This window comes from Aotus nancymaae, unplaced genomic scaffold (genome assembly GCF_030222135.1).
Source record: "Aotus nancymaae isolate 86718 unplaced genomic scaffold, 86718_ANA_hifiasm-v0.15.2.pri h1tg000019l, whole genome shotgun sequence".
Classification (NCBI taxonomy): domain Eukaryota; kingdom Metazoa; phylum Chordata; class Mammalia; order Primates; family Aotidae; genus Aotus; species Aotus nancymaae.
Genome location: NW_026988431.1, coordinates 56,930,009 through 56,950,197, shown reverse-complemented (window position 1 = coordinate 56,950,197; position 20,189 = coordinate 56,930,009). Strand labels below are relative to the sequence as shown.

At 34.8% G+C, this 20,189-nt stretch overlaps 1 protein-coding gene and 1 long non-coding RNA gene across 2 annotated transcripts in view; one reads left to right on the top strand and one right to left on the bottom strand.

Moving 5' to 3' along the window:
• BCHE (butyrylcholinesterase) overlaps positions 1-12,386 on the top strand; it is a 58,411-nt gene extending 46,025 nt beyond the window's left edge. Inside the window, exons 3-4 of the mRNA XM_012447361.3 lie at positions 291-457; positions 11,791-12,386. Coding sequence (XP_012302784.1) covers positions 291-457; positions 11,791-11,915 — 292 coding nt within the window. The 3' untranslated portion in view covers positions 11,916-12,386. The remainder of the gene's footprint in view (positions 1-290; positions 458-11,790) is intronic.
• The window catches only part of LOC105713607 (uncharacterized), a 167,211-nt gene that overhangs the window by 47,102 nt on the left and 99,920 nt on the right, over positions 1-20,189 (bottom strand). Inside the window, exon 6 of the long non-coding RNA XR_001106594.2 lies at positions 2,471-2,653. This is a non-coding gene — a long non-coding RNA (uncharacterized LOC105713607). The remainder of the gene's footprint in view (positions 1-2,470; positions 2,654-20,189) is intronic.

Sequence of the window (20,189 nt, the reverse complement as noted above, 5' to 3'; positions counted from 1 at the left end):
TGTGAATGAAGATATAGTTTATTGAAATAAAAATATTTCTTATTCCAATATGTTAAGCAGAAATCCATTTTAAAAATTCAACTTTAAATTTTAGTGCCTACAATTTCAAATAACATAGTACTAAAACCACTAAGCCCAGTTCACTTACATCTCACATCATCAATATATATTCAAAAATGTTTTTCTGTCTTAAACTCTTTAAAGCTCTTGTGAACAGTTTTAGAGAACATATTCTTTTTAATCTAACAAAGATTTCAATTTTACTATGATGTCTCTATTTTATTATTTAGAAATCCAAATGGGACTCAGAACAATAGCACAAAATGGCCTGTCTTCAAAAGCACTGAACAAAAATATCTAACCTTGAATACAGAGTCACCAAGAATATTCACTAAACTACGTGCTCAACAATGCCGATTCTGGACATTATTTTTTCCAAAAGTCTTGGAAATGACAGGTATGTGTGCTTTTAGCATTTGGTTATTTGATAAATGGTGGGTTATGTAAAAGAGGGATGAAGAAGACTATCGCTCTTCATGGTGATGGAGTTACTCTATGTATCTTTGACTTTAAAATAAGTTGATTTAATGAATACATTATTTTTAAAACTTTCCCATCAAGTTTAGATATGTTGTGTACTCTTACTATATGAACAGTACTTCAGTAGTTAAATAAGGAAAACCAAAATATAAATTTCACCCTGTGAGAATATAAAATAGAAACAGGAAGCTACAATAGAGCCCTACTTGTTATTCAGACAATCTTTGTGGAATTAATTAATGGACAAATAAATGTATCAAATAATCATAATGTATAGAACTAAAAAATAAGTATGTAAAAATTGGTAAAAACGAGTTTATTGTTCAAGGGAGGAAAAACCTCCAAAATTTACATATTTATAAACACAATCCAGTGTATATATATATATATATATATATATGTATATATTTTTGAGATGAAGTCTCACTCTGTCACCCACCTTGGTGTGCAGTGGCATGATCTCAGCTCACTGCAATGTCCACCTCCCGGGCTTAAGTGATTCTCTTGCCTCAGCCTCCCTAGCATCTGGGATTACAGGCTTCCACCACCACGCCCAGCTAATTTTTGTATTTTTAGTAAAGACAGGGATTCACCATGTTGCCCATGCTGGTCTCAAACTCCTGACCCCAGGTGATCCAACCGCCTTGGCCTCCCAAAGTTCTAGGATTATAGGGGTGAGCCACCACGCCTGGTCATGAACTCTTGATACTGCATTCCAAACATGCTCTTCTTGCAGTCTTTCCTGTCTCAGCAATGTCACCTACTTCATTCCTCCAGTTTCTCAGGCCAGAATCTTTGAAGTCAACCTTGCCTGTTCCTTTCCTCTTTATAAATAATGTATTGGACTAGTAAGGGCTCTACCTACAAAATATATGTAAGATCTGCCTAATTCATTCAATTTCTGCCACTACTTCTCTAGTTCAGGCAACCATCACCCTTCACCTAAATTATTTTAGTAGCCTCCTAATTGGTCTCCTTGAACCCTCTGTAGTTTATTCCCATCACTACAGACAGATGATCTTTTAAACAATGTAAATTAGATCTTGCTATTTCTTTCCCCACCACCCACCCCCAAGACAGAGTCTTGCTGTGTCACCCAGGCTAGAGTGCTGTGGCATGATCTCAGCTCACTACAACCTCCGCCTCCCAGGTTCAAGCCATTCTCCTGCCTTAGCCTCCCGAGTAGCTCAGATTACAGGCACATGACACCATGCCTGGCTAATTTTTGTATTTTTATTAGAGACAGGGTTTCACCGTGTTTGTCAGGTTGGTCTCGAACTCCTGACCTCGTGATCCACCCACCTCGGCCTCCCAAAGTGCTGGAGTTACAGGTGTGAGTCACTACACCTGGCCTAAATATTTCTACATATTCTGAACTTGTAAATTTTTATCTAAGCACACACACACATATCACATAATATCATGTAATATTACATAATATTATAAACAAATAGTTATTTAGCTAACCAGTCTTCAGGAAGCGATTCGTGAGAAATATGTAAGGAAATATTATGAAAATTTGTTCAGATTATTATAGTATCTTGATATTCATTATTAAGAAAATATTGTAATCCACTTGAGTGATCAAACATGTGTCACCTTAGTTTGATCTTCTTCGACTAAAACGACATATGTCCAACTCCCTGTCTGGCTTTTAAATGCCCAGCTGTTTATAATCCATTTGGTTCCATAAATATTCTTTCTAAAAGTAATTGATTTTCAGCCATCAGACATACTGCAGGCCCTACAGAGTTTGCTATTCTGTTCATCATGACACTGTAATTTTCAGGCTGTGTGTTAGATATCATAATACAGTAAATGTTTTCAATTTTTTATTTAGATAAGTTGGGGGCGAGTTTCAGCAAATACGGGCATCCCAGAGCTGTATTTGATTGTTTAATATGCCTTTTGATTATCAGACATTACTCACCAAAATTATAATTATGTACTCCATCTGCTTGGGAAATGTTTCTGATATACCAGTGCTCTGTGTATTACCAAATGTTCTGTGACATAATATATAACCAGAGATGGGCTTCTGCTTCTCTTGGCAGAATAACAGTGCTGTCCTTGTGTCCTCCGGGTGTGAATAACGATGAGGTAACTCATTAATCTGCCAAGAGACCCAAAGAGATACTATCATTTACCATATCACACACTACATCTTCTTAATCTTTATTTAAAATATTTTTATATGGGAGGGTTATAATTTGAGATAAAATGATTGGGTTATTTTAAGTGACTTATTTATTATAACCCAAGCTGAGCCCTTCTGGTTTAAGCACAGGTGATCTATTTCAATTTATGTGATAATAAAATAAAATTTGAATATCAGCATTTTAAAAAAATACCCTTCACAAGTTTCTATTTCCAAATACTTACCTGCCATAAAGCAGATTAAATAAACAAACTCCAAAGGTTTAGGCTAGCTGCTGCTATTTCCCATATAATGCTGAACAAATTCCTAGCTCATTTATCACTGACTTCTATGGAAATACCTACCTCGCTATAGTCTAGGACCATGCTTATGGTTAGGTTCAATATATCCTGAAAATATGCTTTTGTATTATACCATTTTTTCCAATTAATTCCCCCATAATCTGGTTTTCATATTAGATATAGTTTATAATTTTAAAGTAAATTCATGATATGATTATTGTAACATGTATTCATTGGTAATAAAAATGCTACCTTTGAACAAAGTCAGTTTGAGGTAACAAGGATTTAGGTTTTATAAGTAAATAGTGTGAACAGATTTCAAAGATTAAGGACCTATGTTCTTGCCATACCTTATATTTTTCAAGTTGTGACACTTCAAATATTTTAATCTTTAATGACTTGAGAATGGGGTTATTCAGATAACCTGGGCTAAATTTTTGAAAATTTTTTAAAGGTAACTTTATAAGTAAAGAAAAATTTCAAAGAATAAGTACTAGCTGGCTTTCTTAAAAGGAGAAATGTTTACCTTACTCAAGATGGGAAACCCAATAAGCTTTATAAGGACCACTTCAGCAGTAGTTTACATTTGAACAATAAATGTTCTCAAATAAAAAGTTTCTTAAGACTTGTTTAAGCACATAAACTCTAGCAGTTAACTTTAGACCATACTTCAGCACATGGCTATACTGTTATTGCATGCACCTGGAAGAAATAAAATTTATAATATTTATTTCAAATGTTATAAAATTCAGATTTCTACAAGGATATAACTGTACAATATCACAATATCATGCCTATTTGAATAAAAGAAAAGGAAGTAGCGAAATGACCCATTGTCAAGGATATTAATATTTTTTCAATAAAAGTGGAATAGTACATTTATTTAAAAGATAAAAATCCTTCACCGTATCCCAATGAAGAAAAAGATGTTAGATTCAATAGTTCCTCCATTGGCCTTTGGATAAACCGTGCTTCCCAAAACTAAAGACCACTTGTAAAGTTATGAGCCCAGATACTCTTTGGACTGGTTACTTTGAGAATCGTTTACTACTATTTGCTGTTCACTTAGCAAGACTGGCAGTCAAGGATGGGAGAGTGGAAAGGTGATTTGGAGAAAATAATGAAACTAGTTTTAATGTCAATATGCCTGAATTATCAATTTCTCATTAAAAGCAAAACAAAACAAATAATCAAGTGACTTTTACTAACTTAATAATGAAGTTAAATTAACTGTTTCTCTTTAAATTACATGAAGTCTTCAGAAAGCCTAGCCAGAGTTTATACTAGTTCACTCTGTGATCTTACCCCACACTCCAATTACAACAGATCAACTAATGAGTGACATTTATTGCATAAAGCAATATTCATTCCATGATAATTTTAATGACTGATCAACAAACAGAAAAATAATCATGTGATGGAGACAGAAGAGATTTTCAGTGAACACTCAAATATATGAACGTTGTTGTTTCTTCATTATGATGCCAAACATAATTAAATATCAGTATAATCTCTTCTAACTTCACCTCCACTAGCAATTATGGGTTAATTCACCTTTGCATTCTTTCCTGCTATCATCTGAATAAATGTTTGTGCCCCCTTAAAATTCTTATGTTGAAATCTTAACCCCTAAAGAACTGGTATTAGAAGCCAAATCCTTGGGGAGATGATGAGTTCATTAGGACAGAGCCCCTACAAATGGCATTAGTGCTATTAAAAGAAGAAGAAGAAGTAGAAGACCTCCTGAGAGAACTCCCCCAGTCCTCCATGTGAGAACATAGCAGTAAGACTGCCATCTGTGAACCAGAAAGCAGGTCCTCATCAGACACAACCTGCTGTTGCTTGATCTTAGAAGTCTAATCTGCTGGAAAGTCTCCTCAACTGTCAAAAATAAATTTCTGTTGTATATCAGCTATCCAGTGTACAATATTTTGTTATGGCAGTCTAAATGAACAAATATTTTCTAATTCCTTAGACGTTATTAAATAGACAGCTCTGGTGAAAATTTGCTCACTGTTCTTTATGGCTAGGAAAAAAAACAATGACAACACAACAAAATGTATTATTATTTTCATAGGGAAGAAAATAACTTTTTTTTAAATTGACTTTTAAATAACTTCTTTTTTTTGCAACAGTACGTGCAAAACAAAGATCACAAAGAAGTGAACTGAAAAAGTTATGCCAATATGTTTATAAATTTACTATTTCACAGTTTGCCTTCCATGACTATTCTCTTCTCTTTACCCTGTGAGGCATTAAACAAAAGATTGATTTCCACCTTTTCTAATTCCCCAAAACCCACACACAAAGCAAGTTGTCTCTGTTTTACAATCAGAACAAGAATTGGTAACATTTGTAATAATTTTAAAGTAATGAAATCACTCATATGACAGAGTTGGTTAAAAATGATATTATTGATTTAATACTGGGCATAGAAAGTTGAATAATAAAAATAATAAATTAATAGGTCATATGTATCAAGGTGAATATGTATATCTAATGTATTCATATTTATATATAGAGCCTCTACCCTCTGATGAGACTTATGTCCAATTATGCTTTGAAAATTTATACTAAAATTGCTAGCCTAAGTATAAAGCACTATCCGTTTTCCAAGGAATACTCAGGTCAATAATACGAGTTGTCACATTTATTTATGCATATTATATCATACAAATTCACATTTTCTGTGTGTGTTTCCTACTCAATCATTAGGCAGTTATTTTTAGAAAATAAAAACTTCATTATTATTTTTATACCACATAAAAATTTATAATCTGCCAGAATTTAACTGTTTTATGCATACTGAGCCATTTGGTCCTTTGCAGAATTTTCTTTTTTTTTTTTAATCAAGTTCTGGAATACAAGTGCAGAATGTATAGGTTTGTTATGTAAGTATAGGTGTGCTGTGGTGGTTTGCTGAACCTGTCAACGCGTCATCTAGGTTTTAAGCCCCAGATGCATTAACTTTTTGTCCTAATGGTCTCCCTCCACGCACCCTCCACTCCTGACTGGCCCCAGTGTGTGATGTTGCTCTCCCTGTGTCTATGTGTTCTCACTGTTCAACTCTCAGTTATGAGTGAGAACATGCAATGTTTGGTTTTCTGTTCTTGTGCTAGTTTGCTGAGGATGATGGCTTCCAGCTTCATCTATGCCCCTGCAAAGGACATGATCTCAAATCTTTCCATGGCTGCCTAGTATTTCATGGCACATATGTACCACATTTTCTTTTTCTAGTCTATCACTAAAAGGCTTTTGGGTTGCATGTCTTTGCTATTGTAAATAGTGCAATAAACATACATGATCATGGGTCTTCATAGTTGGATAATTTATATTCCTTCGGGTATATACCCTGCAATGGAATTGGTGGTTCAAATGGTATTACTGATTCTAGATCCTTGAGGAATCACCACAATGGTTGAACTAATTTACATTCCCACCAGTAGTGTAAAAGCATTCCTATTTCTCCACAGCCTCACCAGCATCTATTGTTTCTTGATGGTACAATAATTGCCATTGTGACTGGTGTGAGATGGTATCTCCTTGTGGTTTTGATTTGCATCTCTAATAAGCAGCCATGTTGAGCTTTTTTTCATATGTTTGTTGGCCACATAAATGTGTTCTATTGAGATGTGTCTGTTCATATTACTTGCTGACTTTTTGATGGTGGTGTTAGCTTTTTTCATGTAAATTTGTTTAAATTTCTTATGGATTCTGGATATTAGACCCTTGTCAGACGGATAGATTGCAAAAAATTATTTTCCATTCTGTAGGTTGCTTGTTCACTCTGATGATAGTTTCTTTTGCTGTGTGAAAATTCTTTAGTTTAATTAGATTCTGTTTGCCAATTTTGGCTTTAGCTCCAATTTCTTTCTTTTTTTTTTTTTTTATTGCATTTTAGGTTTTGGGGTACATGTGAAAAACATGCAAGGTTGTTGCATAGGTGCATACGTGGCAGTGTGATTTGCTGCCTTCCTCCCCTTCACCCATATCTGGCATTTCTCCCCATGCTATCCCTCCCCAATTCCCCACCCCCCCGCTGTCCCCCCCACTCCCCCACAACAGACCCCCATGTATAGTGCTCCCCTCCCTGTGTCCATGTGTTCTCCTTGTTCAACACCCGCCTATGAGTGAGAACATGTGGTGTTTGATTTTGTGTTCTTGTGTCAGTTTGCTGAGAATGATGGTTTCCAGGTTCATCCATGTCCCTACAAAGGACGCGAACTCCTCGTTTTTAATGGCTGCATAATATTCCATGGTGTATATGTGCCACATTTTTCCTGTCCAGTCTATCATCGATGGGCATTTGGGTTGGTTCCAGGTCTTTGCTATTGTAAACTGTGCTGCTATGAACATTCGTGTGCATGTGTCCTTATAGTAGAACGATTTATAATCCTTTGGATATATGCCCAGTAATGGGATTGCTGGGTCAAATGGAATTTCTATTTCTAGGTCCTTGAGGAATCGCCACACTGTTTTCCACAATGGTTGAACTAATTTACACTCCCAACAACAGTGTAAAAGTGTTCCTATTTCTCCACATCCTCTCCAGCATCTGTTGTCTCCAGATTTTTTAATGATTGCCATTCTAACTGGTGTGAGATGGTATCTCAATGTAGTTTTGATTTGCATTTCTCTAATGGCCAGTGATGATGAGCATTTTTTCATATGCTTGTTGGCCTCATGTATGTCTTCTTTTGTAAAGTATCTGTTCATATCCTTCGCCCACTTTTGAATGGGCTTGTTTGTTTTTTTCTTGTAAATCTTTTTTAGCTCGTTGTAAATTCTGGATATCAGCCCTTTGTCAGATGGGTAGGCTGCAAAAATTTTTTCCCATTCTGTTGGTTGCCGATTCACTCTATTGACTGTTTCTTTTGCTGTGCAGAAGCTGTGGAGTTTGATTAGGTCCCATTTGTCTATTTTGGCTTTTGTTGCCAATGCTTTTGGTGTTTTGGTCATGAAGTCCTTGCCTACGCCTATGTCCTGAATGGTTTTGCCTAGGTTTCCTTCTAGTGATTTTATGGTGTTAGGTCTTATGTTTAAGTCTTTAATCCATCTGGAGTCAATTTTAGTGTAAGGTGTCAGGAAGGGGTCCAGTTTCTGCTTTCTGCATATGGCTAGCCAGTTTTCCCAACACCACTTATTGAACAGGGAATCCTTTCCCCATTGCTTGTTTTTATCAGGTTTGTCAAAGATCGGGTGGTTGTAGATATGTTGTGTTGCCTCCGACGCCTCTGTTCTGTTCCATTGGTCTATATCTCTGTTTTGGTACCAGTACCATGCTGTTTTGATTACTGTAGCCTTGTAGTAGAGTTTGATGTCTGGTAGTGTGATGCCTCCCGCTTTGTTCTTTTTGCTTAGAATTGACTTGGCTATGCGGGCTCTCTTTTGGTTCCATATGAAGTTTAAGGTGGTTTTTTCCAGTTCTGTGAAGAAGGTCATTGGTAGCTTGATGGGGATAGCATTGAATCTGTATATTACTTTGGGCAGTATGGCCATTTTCACGATATTAATTCTTCCTAACCATGAACATGGAATGTTTCTCCATCTGTTTGTGTCCTCTCTTATTTCATTGAGCAGTGATTTGTAGTTCTCCTTGAAGAGGTCCTTTACATTCCTACAAAGAGAATAAAATACCTAGGAATACAACTAACAAGGAATGTAAAGGACCTCTTCTTTTGGAATTTTTGTCATGAAGTCTTTGCTTATGCCTGTGTCCTAAATGGTATTACCTAGGTTTTTGTCTAGGATTTTTATGTCAAGGTTTAATCATCAACTCTTTAATCCATCTTTAGTTAATTTTTGCATAAAGTGTAAGGAAGGGTTCCAGTTTCAGTTTTCTGTGTATGGCTAACCAGTTTTCCTAGCCATTTATTAGAGAGGAATCCTTTTCCTATTGCTTGTTTTTTTAGGTTTGTTGAAGATCAGACAGTTGTAGATATGTGGTGGTATTTCTGAGGTCTCTGTTCTGTGTCATTGTTCTATATGTTTCTTGTAACACTAATATCATGCTGTTTTGGTTACAGTAGGCTTGTAGTATGTTTTGAAGTCAGGTCGTGTGATACTTCCAGCTTTGTTCTTTTTGCTTAAGATTGTCTTGGCTATACAGACTCTTTTTTGGTACCATATTAAATTTTAAGTAGTTTTTTCTAATTCTCTGAAGAAAGTCAATGGTAGTTTGATGGGAATAGCATTGAATCTATAAATTAATTTGGGCAGTATGGCGATTTTCATGACATTGATTCTTCCTATCCATGAGGATAGAATGTTTTCCATTTGTTTGTGTCCTCTTAGTTCTTTCAGCAATAGTTTGTAGTTCTCCTTGAAGAGGTCTTTCACATCTCCTGTTAGCTGTATTTATAGGTATTTCATTCTCTTTGTAGCAATTGTGAATGGGAGATTATTCATGATTTGGCTCTCTGCTTGTCTATTGTTGGTGTATAGGGATGCTTGTGATTTCTGCACATTGATTTTGTATCCTAAGATTTTGCTGAAGTTGCTTTTCAGCTTAAGGAGTTTTGAGCTGAGATATGGAGTTTTCTAAATATAGAATCATGTCCTCTACAAACAGAGACAATCTCACTTCCTTTCTTTTCATTTGAATACTCTTTCCTTCTCTTGTCTGATTGCCCTGGCCAGAACTTCCAATACTATGTTAAATAGGAGTGGTGAGAGAGGGCATCTTTGTTTTGTTCTGGTTTTCAAAAGGAATGCTTCCAGCTTTTGCTCATTCAATATCATATGGCTATGGGTTTGTCACAAGTAGCTCTTACTGTTTTTAGATATGTTCCATCAATACCTAGTTTATTGGGAGTTCTTAACATATAGGGATGTTGAATTTTATTGAAGGTCATTTCCCTTGCAGAAATTTCAAACAGTTCCTTTTTTTACTGAGTGAAAAATGTACTTGCATCCACAGTATGAGATTAACATATTGTTAAAATTACAATGAGTATGAGTAATGCTGGTATAATGCTCTTTCCAAACATCACTTAACATTTTTGTTAAAGACAGCATAAGTATTTTGCTGATGTGGAGGGTAACTGGATTGCAAAATGTTTATTAATGAAAATAAATGTGAAATATTCCTAATATCAACTACCCATGAAAATATAAAAAATGGAAAGAGAAAAATAATTTCTAAATAGACATCTGTGGTGGTTTTGAATGGGTTACTTTTCCTATGTAGTTGACAGTTAACTAGTTTCTGAATGTTTTTCGGGACATCTCGTTAGATATATAACTATATACTTAATAGAAATATAATTTATCTTTTAGAAATATTTTTGTCAACTAATTTGATAAGATTTACAGAGCCTATACTCTGCTACTGTGAGACAGGAAATACCCTAGTAGCTAGAGTTGTACAGATGAAAATGACAGGGTCTGCTTACTCACAGTGAAGTCGAGTCAGGGCCCAGGATCATGGAAAACTTTTAAGAAGAGACGATAGCTGCACTGAATCTTAACGTGAAGGCAAAGTGGAGAGAAGTCAGATAAGCAAGAACCAGAGATGAACTGTCTTGTGCATCACGCTAAGGAATTTAAATTATATCCTAAGTAGAACCATTTAGTAATGTTGAATGGGAAACTGACATGTTCTGGTTATTGATTTATAAATGTATAAGCTTTTACTATATTCAAGAGGTTTTTGGTTTGTTTGTTTGTTTTTTAATGTATTGGCTGGGGATGGTGGCTTAGGCCTATAATCCCAGCACTTTGGGAGGCTGAAGTGGGCGGATCATGTGAGGACAAGAGTTCAAGATCAGCCTGGCTAACCAACATGGTGAAGCACCATCTCTACCAAAAATACAAAAATTAGCTGAGCATGGTGGTGCATGCCTGTAATCCCAGCTATCTGGGAGTCTGAGGCGGGAGAATTGCTTGAACGCAGGAGGCAGAGGTTGCAGTGAGATGAGATAGCGCCATTCCACTCCATCCTGGGCGACAAGAGTGAAATTCTGTCTCAAAAATAAATAAATGAATAAAATAAAATAATGCATTATAATAAAGGCAAAATCTATGTGGAATGACAATTACAAAGTTATCCTTATTCATGAATAAATACATTGTGCCCTTTGTATTTAGGGGTTACACATCCATAGATTCAATCAACCATCAATCAAAAATATGTGATAAATAAATGCCTCCACACTAAACATATACAGACCATTTTTTCTTGCCATTATTCCCCAAACAATATAATATGATAAACATATACATAGCACTTTCATTATATTAGGTATAAATTATATAGAGATGTGCATAGCTTATATGAAAATGTTATACCATTTTATATAAGGGATTTGAGTGTCTGAGGATTTTCGTATCCTTGAGAGGTCCTAGAACCAAATCTCCACAAATACGAAGAATGACTGTATTGATATATAATTTTCATCTGAAATAATTATCTGTTATATGACTATATATGTAAATGAGACCATTAAATGAAATTTGTGTTATTTTAAATTGGGTCAAGAACATAATATCTACATATCTTCTTGAAAACTAAAGAAAATAGATGTAATTACACATAATACAATATATAAACTCATTTTCCATTTTATATATGTTACACTTTATATAAATTTTATATCCATTATTTGCATTTTCACATAATCTGTAGAGATTGTATTAAAATCTCTTTTCAGGCAGAGAGAGAGCTAAACATAAATCATAAAGAATAAATGAAGAAAGAAAATATTGCTGTGCAGTGTAGTTGGAGGAAGTAGCTTTTGTATTTGAAATTATTTTTTAATTAATGAAACAGATTAAAATTTAGATTAATACAACTTATTCCATGTTTTACAGGAAATATTGATGAAGCAGAACGGGAGTGGAAAGCAGGATTCCATCGCTGGAGCAATTACATGATGGACTGGAAAAATCAATTTAACGACTACGCTAGCAAGAAAGAAAGTTGTGTGGGTCTCTAATTAATAGATTTACCCTTTATGGAATGTTTATTTTCCCTTTGATCGAGGCAAAAATATCAGGAGCTTTCTTACACACCTACTAAGAAAGCCATTATGTAGCTGACACAAGAATGCCAGAATGATAATGTCGATTCCTCACGTTTTTAACTATTTTACCTACATTTCGAAACCCAAATGGCTAGAATGTGCTTAATTAAATTTTACAATATAAAGTTCTACAATTAATTAGATGCATATTAAAACAATGTCCTGCTTCAATTTCTTTCTTTCCTTAAAAAATTTAAGATTTTTTTCACCCTAAAAGTTATCAGTGCTCTGCTTTTAGTCAGGTGTATTTTCATTACCACTCATGAAAAGGTATCTTTTTTAAGGGAATTAAATTTTCAAACATAACATTTTCAATATTATGTTTCCTAATTAAAATATAAATTTAATGTCAATATGAGATATTAAAATAAGCACAGAAAATTATTGGTCTCTTTGTTTTTTATAAAAGGGATTTCATCAACAGCAGACCTGTCCTATAAGAAAGGCTAGAGGAAGTACTTCAAACAGAAAGGGAGAGACATTAATGAACAATATGTAATCACATGGAGGTACAAAACTCACTGGTAATAGTAAGTACATAGAAAAACACCGACTACTGTAGCACTGTGGCTTGTGTGTAAACTATTCTTATTCTATGTAGAAAGACTAAACAATTATCCAATAAAAATAACTACAAAACTTCTCAAACATAGAGCAATAAGATAGAAACAGGAACAACGAAAGTTACAAAGCGTGGGGACAAAATTAAGGCATAGAGCTTTCATTAGGTTTTTTTGTACTTGTTTGTTTATGCATACAGTGTTAAATTGTTACCAGCTTAAAATAGTGGATTATAAAATAGTATTCACAACTCTTATGGTAAACTCAAATCAGAAAATGGACACACAGATGATACTATCTAATATTTGAAAAAACCTAAAGAATCCATAGAAAAAGTAGTAAAACTGAAAAAACAATACATAAAGTTGCAAAACAAAATCTATATACAAAAATCAGGAGAATTTCTGTATGCCAACAGTGAAAAATCTGAAAAACAAAAACAAAAACCTTAAAAAGTAATCCCATTTTCAATAGCCACAAATAAAATTAAATACCTATGAATTAACAAAACCAAAGAAGTTATGAATGTTCTCAATTATGAACATTATAAAACACTGATGAAATAAATTAACGTGGATACTAAAAATGGAAAGATATTCCATCTTCATGGATTAGAAGTATAAGTATTGTTAAAATGTCCATAATACCCAAAGCAATCTACATATTCAATGCAATTCTTATCAAAATACTAATGATATTCTTGACAGAAATAGAAAAAAAAAGAACCTCCAAATTTTGTGGAGCCACAAAAGACCCAGAATATCCAAAACTATCCTAACAAAAAAGATCAGAACTGGAGGAATCATATTACCTGTCTTCTCAAAGCAAACTACAGAGCTTTAGTAATGAAAATAGCATGGTACTGGCATAAAAACTGACACATGGACCAATGGAACAAAACAGAGAACCCAGAAACAAATTCACACACCTAAGACAAACTCATTTTCAACAAAGATGCCAATAACATCCAATGGAGAAATGATAGTCTCTTCAAGAAATGGTGTTGGGAAAACTGGATATCCCCATGCAGAAGAATAAAACTAGACTCCTATATCTAACCATATACAAAAATCAAACTAAAATCGATTAAAGACTTAAATCTAAGCAAGACCTCAACCTATGAAACTACTACAGGAAAATATTGGAGAAATGCTCCAGGACATTGGTCCTGGCAAAAATTTTTTTGAGTAATAGTCCACAAGCACAGGCAATCAAAACAAAATTAGAAAAATGAGATAACATCAGATTAAAAAACTTCTTCACAGCAAGGAAAAGAATTTGCCAAGTGAAGAGACAACCCACAGAAGGAGAGAAAACATTTGCAAATTACCCATCTGACAAGGGATTAATAGCAAGAATAAATAAGGAGCTCAAACAATTATATAAGAAAAATCTAATAATCCTGTAAAAAATGTGGGCAAAAGATTTGAATAGACATTTCTCAAAAGAAGACATACAAATGGCAAACAAGCATATGGAAAGGCGCTCAACATCATTAATCATCAGAGAACTGCAAATCAAAATTACAATAAGATATCATTTCACCCCAGTCAAAATAGCTCATATTCCAAGGAGAGGCAATAAAGAATGCTGGCAAGGATGTGGGGAAAAGGGGACCCTCATACACTGTTGGTGGAAATGTAAATTAGTACAACCACCATGGAGAACAGTTTGGAGGTTCCTGGGGAAAAAAACTAAAGAATTACCACATGATCCAGTAATCTCACAGCTGAGCATATGCCCAAAAGAAAAGAAATTAGTATATCCAAAACATATCTGCATTTCTATATTTGCTGTAGCTGTTTACAATAGTCAGGATTTGGAAGCAAACTAACTGTAAGCAATAGATAAAGAAAATGTAGTTCATATACTTTTTAAAAGTCAGAATGAATAATACTATTTGATAGCACAACGAGGGGACTAGAGTCAATAATAATTTAATTACACATTTTAAAATACCTGCAAGGCTGTAACTAGATTATTTGTAACACAAAGGATAAGTGCTTGAGGGTATGAATACCTTATTCTTCAGAATGTGATTATTAAGTATTGCATACCTATATCAAAACATCTCATGTACCCTATAAAGGCATATCTACTATGTATCCAAAAAATTCAAAATGACAAATTTAAATTAAGAAATAAAATAGAGTTACTAATAAGTGAGATAATAAGTCAACAACAGTGGCATAATGTTTTAGAGGTGAATCTTAATAAACATAGATACACATGTGAAGCAAGGTATTTCCCTGACCACTTTGTTGGCAGAAACTGGACTACATGGGCATCAGCAGGGGTGAACTCCACTCACTCCCTGCTCCACCCATTACAGGACAGTGAGCATAGGTGCAGGAACCAAGGCCAGGGTTTTTGGGAGTCAGTAATAGCAAAATCCATACTGGCCTCACAGAAGCATCTAGCCTGTGACCCCTGAAGCCCCAAAGGAAGTGCTACAGTGTGGTTTTAGCTTTGCCATCTATAGATGGCTTAAGTGTTTGCAGCTCAGTGGAGGGTGTGTGATAGCATTTTGCACCCACACTTATGGCACCTGAGTTCTTGTTCAGAGTCCAGGAGAAATGAGGTTGCATGAATGAATTGAGGATGGTAAACATAAGGGATTTTATTGCCAATGAAAGCATCTCTCAGTGGGAAGCTTGGCTAAAAAAAAAGACAGGGCTGGAAGGTAACCTTCCCCTGAAGTCCACTGCTCTCTGAAGGTACACCATCAAGCTATCCCTGTGAAGTCAAGCCACTTCTTTCCAACATCCAACCATAGTCGCCAATGTCCAGCTGTTTCTCCTATCTCTCCTGGCAGAACCTGGGGTTTTTGTGGGCACGGGCTGGAGGTCAGGACGGGCCATGAATAGTTTTGGAAAAGGCAACATTCAAGCAGGAAAACAGGAATGTAAGTTTTCACTTTGGGCTGTGGTATCAGGCTTTTCAGCTTGAGGATGGGGACCTTGTTTGGGACCCACACTCTTCTGGCCAGAATTTCTCTGCCTTGTGTCCCTGTCACATACACCACAAAATAAATTCATATATATCACCAAAACCATGCTTATTTATTTTTAAAATATTACTCATTTTCTTAGTTTAATACTTTATTGGTACTCTAAAGGCAGAAAAACCCAACTTTTAAAGGCAGTTAGCTTTCACTGCTTTGATAGTATGAGATTAATCTCCGTGTATCTAGTTGCTACTAAGGGCTTGCACAATGTTTTTATAAGTGTGTCTGGTGCTTATTGATTAAGTGGATGAACAGAATAATATATGAAAAAGTTTTGTTCTGCTATGTGGGAAGAAAATTTTATTGTGACTCTATGGGAAGTCAGGAGGACACATGAAGAACAAAGGAAGAGGAGGAAAGAAAGGAGAAGGTGGAGGAGGAAGAGGAGAAGATGCAGGAGTATGAGGAGTAAGGGGTAGTGGAAGAGAAGAAGAAACATCGTTGCAGCCACTTGGAACTGTGTTTCTACTAATGAGCTATCTAGGCATTTGAGAGTCTCAGCATGGAAGAGACAGGGAACTGAAGATTCATACAATGGATTATTTTATGTAGATTCACGTGGCATTTAACTCAGTGATTTCTAACTTTCGACCTTAACTATACTTTAGAATCCCTGGAGATAATTGTGGCCTGCTGCACACTAAGTCAAGTGAATTAGAATGTCTGGGAACAGAGCCTAGATATCAGTATGTTTTCAGAGTTTCCCAGGTGACTTATTTTTCTACAACAGCACTGTTTATTACGACAGGTTTAAGGGCAATGCTTTCTTCAGAAGAGCAAGTGTAGGATCTACATTAGTAGTTTCCAAAATTTGTTACATATTAGAATCAACTGGGAAGTTACTAAAAATTCCAGTATTCATGCCACAACTCATCCTAATTAATTAAATCACAACGTGAGAGTGGGAGGCAGGAATCAGTATTTTTTAATGATCAGTAGTTGGTTCAAATGTGCAATGAAGTTTGGGAACCAATGACCCATTCTAGATAGTTAATTTAAAGAATTGGGGGAATATTCATATTGCTAGAGTACTCACAAGCACATAGCTATAAAACCTGCAATTTCATGCTAGAAAGAAATGAATGTGTTAGTCAACTAATTGTTTTTCTCTGAATAATGAAATGTGCAGAGTTTACTGACTATATAGAATAAATTTGGAATATAGACTTTTTGTCATGACTAAAGTCATCAACTAAAAACTTATATTTTTAGATGGGCTCAGGGACTCACACAGGTAATCCTAGCACTTTTGGAGGCTGAGGCAGGCAGATCACTTGAAGCCAGAAGTTTGAGACTGCCTGGTCAACATGACAAAACCCTGTCTCTACCAAAATATACAAAAATTAGCCAAGTGTGGTGGTACATGCCTGTAATTTCTGCTACTAGGGTGATAAGGCAGGAGAATTACTTGAACCTGGGAGGCAGAGGTTGCAGTGAGCAAAGATCACGCCACTGCGCCCAGCCTGAGCGAAGAGTGAGACTCGATCTCAAAAACAAACAAATTAATTAATTAATTAATTTATATTACATTTTAGAATATCATTTTTTTTTGCCAGTAAATATAGGCTTTGAGGAGTAGTTTGAAAAATAAGAAAAGGTGAAATATTTACATAAAATTTGTGATGGTTTACATAAAAGCAGGTTTACTGAAGATGATTAATTTTAGCTAATCTGAAATTTTCTCACTTGACTGTAGTTACTAGCAATAATTTGGGTTCAATATAAAGAATTATAACTTTAATTTCTATTTGCTAGTGTACCTATGTTTAGTATTGACTGCCTTGTGAACTCTCACAAATACAAATAATCCTTCTAACCAGGCTCATAAAAAGATGCTATTAAGATTAATTACTTAACGATTATTGAATCAAATAGGTAAGTAGTAAAACTTGTTCTTGACCTAAGAAGTATTAGCAGAAGGATTTCACTTGAGGCAGTTACTGTATTACCTTGTTTTCCTGAAGTAAGACTTTCAATTTTCCTTTAATAGCTTTTTTCTTTCTTTCTTCTTTTTCTTTTTCTTTTTTTTTTTTAAGATAGGGTCTTGCTTTGTTGCCAAGGGTGGAGTGCAGTGGTGTGATCATAGCTTAGTGTAACCTTGCACTTTTGGGCTCAAGTGATCCTGCTGTCTCTGACTCCCAAAATGTTGGTATTACAGGCATGATCCATTGTGCCCTGCCCATTGTTTTTTTCATTTGTTTGTTTTGTTTTTTCCTTCAACACTTCTGGAAAAGAAATAGTTAAAACAAAAAACTTTTCAAGGAAGTCTGGAGAATCCACATAAACAGAGATATTAGGCATTCTAAAATCATTAAAAATGAATATGCAAAGAAAATCTGTCATTCTATCTATAGCTACTCTCAATTTCAGCAAAATATTATAAAACACAAAAGAATGTTACTAATATATCTAAACTAATTTATTTATGAAATATAAAATCAAAATTATTAGCCTTGACCAAGATAGCCTTGACTTGCCTCAGCATGACTAAAGTTTAGATGCGTATTTTTCCTTCACTTGCCTCAGCATGACTAAAGTTTAGATGGTTTTTTCCTTGTCCATAGCTCTTGACTTCCCTTTTCTTCAAGCAGTTAATTGCTGTAGAAAACTTGGAATTGTAACTTTTGTATCTGCCCCCTTTGAAACAGAAAGAAATCTTCCATCCTCTTACCAGTTTTATAATCCAGGATATTATGGTTTTCTCAAGAACTTGGGAAATACTACTTTAAAATGTTAACATAAAAAGAGATAGTGTTTCCATTCTCCCACTGTAAGTATGAAGGTAAAAACCTAACTTCAGTGGGCACCAATTTCCAACTACAGACGACCCAATCACAGTGAAAAACATTTGCAAACCCAAGTAACTCAATGTGCTCCCCATTGATCAACCGTCTTCTAATGTCCTCTGGTACGTTTCCACTAGCTCACCTCAGCACTTAACAGCCAAAGTTGAGTTCAGTCTTTCTCCCCTACTGAAATAGTCTTAAATAAAGTCTTCTTTTCCTGTTTAACTTTATCTGGTGCATTTTTTACTTTGACAGTAACCAAAATCCAACACTTCTTAAAGTGCCTAGGGCATACTCTAAATTTTACCGATTTTCTATTACCATATCAGGAGAATAAAAATATGTGCCTACAGCAGAATTCCTTTAGAAATAGTGATTCCCTTGACAATCTAATGAAGTGGGTAGCAAAGCCTGAATTTATAAGAAGTGTTGAATACCTACTTTTTGTGTAATCTCTTCCTAATATCTTTTAGACTCCAGGCAGATAGTAATTTGAATACCTGGGTTAATCTCAAGGTTTTGGCATTTGCATTTTTAGTATTAATATTTCCAGAGGTTTTTTTCTTCTTCTTTTCTTCTATATCAAATTTAAGTTTTAGTTGTTACACTGTTTTCCTGACAGAATGGCTCTGAACAAATTAATTACTTTATTTTGTATGAAGGGTTTCTTTTCTTTCTTTTTCCATTAATGCAAAGGAATAGCAAGAGAGCTTGAGTCATGGCCTAAAAGTCACTGGTGATTTAAAGGATTACACTTACATCTGTAATGCAAATTTTCATTATATCTTAGACCTTTGGGAACAGGCCCTGGAAAATAACATTCTGCCAGAAAAAGAGTTATCATCAAGCTAAAATAACTTATGTTTTAGATTTCCTAACTTGCAAAGACCCCCTTCAAAGTCACTGTATATAATTTTATACGTGTAAAATTATATTATTTTTCTTAAAGAGGGTTCCCTAAAGGGTCTGAGTTTCAAGATAGATAAAACTTGGTTTAGCTCTTGTTTTTCAACACATCAGTAGGAATTTGTCTTTAGCTTATAGTCTCAGGTACAAAACAACATTTCTAGTCCTAAAGGGCGCTTCCTCTCCCACTGCTTTTAAAGACATCTCCCTGGTTTTCTTTTGCTGAAATGTGCCATCTTTATTTTACAACATTGTAATACGATAATTTTGAAGTTACTATCTTTGTGCAAGGTAATAAGTGAATGAAAATCTCAAATGCTAACATCTGCTGTGGCATTTCAATATTAAACTAAATGTGTGCATAATATTCTCTTTGGTAAGTGAATTAACATTTTCACATAACCATGAAAGATAAAATTTTAATAATTTCCCTTGGAGTTGTCTCTTTGAAGTCATGTGCAAAATATTAAATGTGAATTCTAACAGAACACTATTCCTTCTGTCTTTTCAGATTTTGTAAGCTCTCTAAGACAGGAAGTTAGTACCATGCCCTTCCTCCCAGTTCATAGCATAACAGCCAGTTAGAGAGGTAGCCATTTACTTATAGTGGATTGAAGGTGAACAAGGAAAGCCTCAAATTTTAAATAATCTAAGGTTCTTGATTATAAGTTTGCACTGTTATATAAAATTCTACCATTTTGCATGCATTCTTCTGTGCCCGAAAACATTCTAACTTTTTAAACTCTGTCTAGTACCTCTTTTAACTATGTATTCAACTTCTTTTTAACTGCTACTATCCCTTGAAAGGAGAAAAACTCAAACTAGTATATGCTAAGCTTCTATTGAAAAGTATTTGATCTATCATATCACTATTATCACCGTGATGCATAGGGTGTCAATTTCAATAAAATGAGTCTAGCTTGGATT